Source organism: Phaethon aethereus, assembly GCF_964289735.1.
Source record: "Phaethon aethereus genome assembly, chromosome: 1".
Taxonomy (NCBI): domain Eukaryota; kingdom Metazoa; phylum Chordata; class Aves; order Phaethontiformes; family Phaethontidae; genus Phaethon; species Phaethon aethereus.
The window spans coordinates 193,231,525-193,238,375 of NC_138575.1; the positions used below are offsets into that span (position 1 = coordinate 193,231,525).

Here is a 6,851-nt window from a genome sequence, read left to right on the forward strand (position 1 = left end):
TTAGGAAAAATTTCTTTATGGAGAGGGTGTCAAACATTGGAACAGGCTGCTCAGGGAGGTGGTAGAGTCACCATCACTGGAAGTATTCAAAAAATGTGTGGACATGGCACTTCAGTATATGGTTTAGTGGACATGGTGGTTTTGGTTTGATGCTTGGACTTGATGATCTTAAAGATCTTTTCCAACCTTAATGATTCTGTGATTCTGTGACTCTTTTCTGCTGAATCTTATTTTGACAGTGTCCTCACTCACCTTGCTTTGTCCTTTATCCTCAGGGACTGCAATTTCTTTCAATCCTTTTACAAAAAAAGAAGAGTGTAATGTTTCCAGTCTTTCTTTTTTTTATTTGCTTGGAAAATGGCCATCTACCCCTATAGCTGCAAGGTCTGTTATTCTATGATTTCAGAGTTCATCCTGACACTCTTGCTGCCAATCCCAGTAAAACAAATGTGAAAACAAAGTTCTTAATGGCTGGCTACAAATTTACCTGGGCTGACTTGGACAGTCCTGCTTCACTGAGCAGCCAAGATCTGCAATTATTTATGCTCTCCTGTACCAAAAAAAAAAAAAAAAAAAAAAAGATCCAGCACTAACAAAACACTAAAGCCACAATTTCTCCCTCCATACTGACATGTCAGGTAAAGACTGATTTGTTAAAAGCAACACCAGTTCTGTGCAGAGAAGGAAGCTGCTGCGATGCATATCCTCTCTATCAGCTAGAAGAGTACTTCAGCTGCTGGGGAATTTGCTTTGGCATGAAAACAGATCCAGCCCATCTTATGAGCAAGAACATGTACACATTCTTGCACGCATCACCACGCCCTCAAAGGACTGGCACACTTCTACCTTCTATTCCTATGCATCCTTAAAGGAAAACAATAGCTTTTGTGCCTTTGTGTGTGGGGGAAAATTGACATGGTTTCACTAATTGTTTTAAATCTATCAAGTAATTCGGTGGTCTTGCTCTTCATTTTAGAGTTTTGACTTAAGGGGAAACTGCAATGCAGCATTTCTAATCTTTAATATGATGGGTTCCATGAAGGCAAACTGCTCTACTTGATGGTTGAATTTAAGCCCTAGTTCTGCAAAGCTCTTGACCGGTTGCTTACCTCTGAATACAAGACTAGTCCCACTGATGTCAGTGCAATAAAATTTGAACATGACAAAGGGTCCTTCTGTGGTGCCCATTATTAATACAAAAATATAAAGCTAGAAAGCAAAGTCTATCTTCTCTAACATATAACATTTCTATAGGTGTATTTCTTGTCACTTGATGTTGCATTTAATTACTTATTAACCTTGCTTTTTATAAAGCTTCTTGTTCTTTTTAAAATGAGTGTTTAATATCAAAGTGAGGGAGAATTCATTTTACAATTTAAACTCCAACTGAATTACCTAGTTATTGAAAACCAACAATCTTTCTTTAGGGTGCAGTGGATTAAAACAGCTCATACATGCAGTAAAATGAGAACACCAGAGCAGAAACATTAACTCCAAAATATTTTTTTTTTCCTTGTGCAATACAGGATTATAAAAGGGGTAGCATTGTTTCATTTTGACACATGGCTATGCAGTGTAGGCAATCATTCATTACAACAGGTACCTGAGATGGATTGTCTCTGTCCTTATAGCTATACTTAGCTATGGGCCTAGGACTTACCTATACTTACAATGAAAATTATAGTGAAGTCCTACACCCTTGGACACCTTCCCAGCTGCAGGCTCTTCTACAGCACAATAGCTTGAAACACTGTTCTGCTAAGCATCATCCAAGTACAGATCAAGGTATTTTATCCGAGGCCTCCCATTGCTCCTGGCACAGACTGGAAATAATGGCCAGGTTTATTGCTATGTTATTATTGCTCTAAGGTCAGGCTCCCAGCTCTTTCATCCATTCTCCTGTACTCTCCCATTCTTTCATTTGTTCATCTTTACCCAACTCACACTTGTGAATTACATTGCATTTGTTAGATCAAGAGGCTGCCTGCCATGCCCTCAGAGCATTAAGTAGGGCAGGTCCTTAGGGTAAATGGAGCATGGTATGGAGAAACAAACATTATTCTTTTCAGCCAAGACTGATTGTGCATGTTGTATTTGTTGAGCATATCTCTGACATTGATTTAACAGTTCTTTCTTATTAGTATGTATCAGGTACACTCACCCCCTCTCCCACTGCCAAGGCACAGAATTTGAAATCGCACCATGCGAATGTTCAAATTTACTTCATTCTCTCCCACTTAGGTCACAGTTTTGGGCAGTGCTACCAGGTGAATCTTTAAACTCTATTTAAAGTAGCATTTTGACATTTATTTTCTCTATCTGGGAGCATCATGTTGAGAAAGATTTACTTTTTCAAGCTGCAGCTACAATTCTCTAGTAGTTTTAGGAATACTTAGAAATTTAAAAAGACCTGTCAGATGAAGTCCATCTTATCACAAGAAATGCTTTAGCACACTCCATCCTGACATAAACATGGTCATTTTCAAAGCAATCCAATGGATTTAGACATCTGGTGTGTGCTTAAGTCTGGTTTTGACATTCCCAGCAAAAGCTTATAGACAGTGTGTGAATGCAGGCAAAGCAATAGATGGTCCAGAGACAGGTCTCTCCAGGGACTGCTGTGCAATTGGGCAAGGATCAGCATCAATGACATTGCCAGGCACTTGGCGGCTCTCCGTGGTTTCTGATGGTCTTCTCTGTAGGAAGTCAGATTCTCTGTGTGGTTTTCTGTAAGGAAGCCAAAAATGGTGTCTGCTCCAGCACGTTAATGAGAGAGGCTAATGAGCTCAAGCCAAGGCCACAGGTCCTCAAGTCTTCTGGTCACATCAGGGTTTTTGTTTCACTGGACACTTTTTTAAATAAAAAGTTTTGAGGGTTATGAAGACGAAAATGAAACGAGTACTATGCTTCCTTCTGTGGTGTCAACCTAAGATCTTCAGAGTGACCAAGAGCATAAGTGTTGCCTCCCACTAATGTCTCCTTACGAAGCTGGCCTTACAATATCCTGTAGACAGTTGATGGACATACTCTCTGCCTCGAGGCATGCTAATGCTTTGGACATGTTGAGATGTACAGACATCTTGTGTGTCTTGTGCCTAAGGCAGGATTAGCCAAGTTGATAATTGCCTGAACAGGAAGCCTGTCCCTCAAGGATGCCACTGGGACAGAGGATTGACATACCACCTGCTTCAGCTCTGTCTTTCTAGATGGAAACTTTGCTGCTACCTTCTATTCTCTGGAGGCGAGAATGGTTTCTGCTGCTTTTTCCAGAGGCTGGGAAGGAAGTGTTGTATTGTTGCTTGTGTCTTACTGAGAGCACTCACTGTTCAACGCAGGGCAATATCACCTAAGATTGCGATACAGGGAGAGCCTCAGTTGCAGTTAGTCCCAAGCACTGAAGATCACAATGACCGAGATGATGCAGACCAAGTGAAAATTACTTTTGAGATGGGCTGAAATCCTGTAGAGTAACAGCAGCCATCTCCTTGCTTTCAGAGATCTCTGTGAGGAGGCTTTCTCCCTGCTGCAGCTGCTGTTCTTTTTCCTGATCTCCTCCTCTACTGCAGACACAGTGGTGCGTTGAAGGGGAGCAATCACTTCATGGTCCACCATGGGATTCCCCAACACCATTTGCTGGTGATGAGTTTGGCTGTATGAAGACACTGTGGCCATTAAGTGTATTCAAGGCCATACTGTGACACTATTAAACACATTAAACAAAAGATCAGAGAGGTTTTAAGCATTGAGTTGTGACCTTGGGTGGTGATAGGGAAGTTTCTCTATTTTTGTATTTGTGGACTCCATTCCCACAGCAGCCACCATGCAGGTGGACCCCCGACACCATGATCCTTTGCCACCAGGAGCCTCCTGGTCAGGATTAACGTCTGTGCGAGGGGAACGTGAATGGGTTCCCTGCAGCCATGTCCTGGGTTGTAGTCACCCAGCAGCTTGTAGCCAGGTCCAGTTTTGAGCCCTGTCACTGAGATGGCAGAGGTGTACCCACCCAGCTCTTTCTGAAGGGAGCAGGCCCTGGCCCATGTTACATGCAAACCCTCAAAATCTCAGTCAAAAATAATCACAATAACCTCAGATGCTGCCTGGAGGAGAAGAAAGAGAAGGGTGGGAAATACCCTCTTCCAACTGCAGCCACTGTGGAGAGTGGTGCCATGGGCGCTCCCTGGGCCGGGCAGGCCGAGGGACGCCCACCTCATGGCTGGCACACTCGTGGTGCCAGCAGCCTCTGCTTCAGCTTTCACGTGGCATTTGCCCCTGTGTGGAAAACAGCAACTGGCCATGCAAGTGAGCTGAGAGGCCCGCCTGCTGAACCATTATAGAAAATTAAGGGGAGCCATTTAAACAGCTTGGCTTCTCTAATTGCTTGAATTATGCCCTGCGATCCCTATCTGAAGAGGATGTACAAGTGGGCAGAAACCTAGAAAAGTGCTTTTTCCTCAGTGGGCAGAAAGGAGGGTGGTGGCAGCGCTTCCTCCCCCAGCTAACCCTGTGCCGTGTCACTCTGTTTCCCTTGCAGGGACCTGCCACATCGGCTGGGCCTACTACTGCACGGGTGGGGGCGCAGCGGCGGCCATGCTGGTGTGCACCTGGCTGGCCTGCTTCTCGGGCAAGAAGCAGAAGCAGTACCCCTACTGAGCCTGCCCCGGGTGCTGCCGGACACCCAAGGGGCTTGCCGACGTCTTCTGGATAACGACAATGAACAAGAAATTTTTAAGTGCTTTCTCTCTGGAGCAGGTGTGGGGTGGGACAGTGGGTGTCGCCAGGGAAGGCAGGGAGGTGAATGGTGGTGCAAAGCTGCTGGGCTGGACTGGATAGGGACAGGCTTTCTCACTCAAGCCCGCCCATGGTCTGCTCTGCAAAAATATAAGCAAGGAAAATACCACTTTGGCAAATGTTGAAATTCTGTGTGCACCGATTAATTGAGAGGATGGTGAGGGGATGGCAGTGCCAGTGGGCTGGGGTAGCACCCGGCAGCCCCTTGGTGTGGCACTCCCGAAAGCACACACGCACGCACAGATGTTGACCATGGCACAAAATGAGTAGAGAGGAAACTTTTTTTTGTGCGATTCTTTCTTTTCCTTTTTTTTTTTTTTTTACTTCTCTCCGGTGGTTTAAAATTCAGTGTTGCAACACTTTTTAATCTATACATTAAACTCATTAAACTTAATAAAAGGACCAATAAGCCACTTTATCAGTATTTTGTATATTCTCTACACATTTTTCTTCCCCAAACATTTAGCCATTGCTTATTCAGCCCTATATAACTTTTATTAAGCCTCTGTGTTTTCAGCATTATTACAAAAATGCAACATAATTACTTGGCATATGTAGCCTTTCCCTATAGTACTTTTATGAAGTGTGGTAAATGGACGATTTCTGTCCATTGGAAATTCCACTCACAGTACTGTAGAGCTCTGTTCGTTATGTACGACTAACAGGAAACTTCTTCCAGACATAGATTTCTGTTGCTGTTATGTTTAGCTCATTGATGTCGTATTGTGCTGTACCATGTTTATTATTTCAATATTCATTTTTGTAAAAATATATATATATAATATGTGCTATTTTATGTTTGTATTTGAAAAATCTCTGTAAATAAATTTTTCCTTGATCAATACTTGCAATGCCTGGTCTTATCACTAGCTGAAAAAGTTCCTCTCCCAGATCCCTATTGGAAAAATCCTCAGAAATAATTATGACTTTTATAACCATGCTGTATACTTTTTCCCTGTAAAACACATACATTTAGGGTTTGGTTACATTGCTTGAGGACAGGCATCTACTGCCATTTGAGACATTCTAGTATATCCCACATTTTTGCCTGATGCTGTCAGGTGTCCTGCAGGACTTCAGGGAGACCTTTCCTATTCTGACCTGGCTGCTGCGGACCCAGCATCTCACACAGAGCTGCATATCCCTGGTTAGGTGACTGAAAGAAGCCGTTACTTTCTAATAGCATCGACACTGATGAAATGCCTACCAGGCAGTATATCCTGCACAAGGCACTGGCACTATACACACAAAACTCTAAAACAATCTTTTATTTTCTTTAAGAAAAACAATACGAACTTAGAGCACAGGAACTTGCAAGGGGTTTTCAATCATGACATTAACTGCTGTTACTCCCTTTCAAATTTGCTTTTCTGCTCTTGTTTTTCCAATATGATATTTCTGTCATGTATTTCTAAGTTACCACCTATGTTCTAGTTGCGATTCTGCCAGTTAATAACACTTGTAGCTGTTGCAACTCTGAAATCGTGCAGTTTCTTTGTACATTATGCTGGTCAGCTTTTTGGAGGTGTGTGGAAATAGCAATGTCAATTTACAGTGATCAATCCTGATATTGCTGAACTGAATTTTATTGAGTTTCATTACAGGCTAAGCACTATTTATTTCCTTTATGGTACTGTGCAGTCAAAACAAAATTGTACTTTACCCGTCCCAGATTAGCCCATAATAGCCCTATCGCATCCAACTGCAGTTCTGCTGAGAAGCACGCCAACCATGCTGTGGGGGCTTGCCTCCCTGCCACACTCTTCCAGTAGCACCAGCAGCAGTGGGTTGTGGAGCTTTTCCCTCCTGCTTCCAGGTTTCAGGGCTCTTCCCTTCTCATGAGTGCTCAGGACCACACCCAAACCTGCTGTGGGAGGTCACTGGCATTCCATATACCCTCATAGTGAATACACCTGTTAGGATTGTGGATTGACGCTTTGTTAAAACTGAAGGAGATATAAAGAAAACATTGCACCCATTTTTAAAAAGGGTAGCAAGCAGGACCCTGGGAACTACTGACCTGTCAATTTCACCTCTGTGCCTGGGAAGATCATGGAATAGAT

At 43.2% G+C, this 6,851-nt stretch overlaps 1 protein-coding gene across 1 annotated transcript in view; it reads left to right on the top strand.

The window, feature by feature from the left end:
* LHFPL6 (LHFPL tetraspan subfamily member 6) overlaps positions 1–4,650 on the top strand; it is a gene marked incomplete at both ends in the record, with an annotated part of 148,778 nt that extends 144,128 nt beyond the window's left edge. The window contains one exon of the mRNA XM_082014675.1: positions 4,532–4,650. Within this exon, the coding sequence (XP_081870801.1) occupies positions 4,532–4,650 (119 nt within the window). The remainder of the gene's footprint in view (positions 1–4,531) is intronic.
* Positions 4,651–6,851: the final 2,201 nt, after the last annotated feature.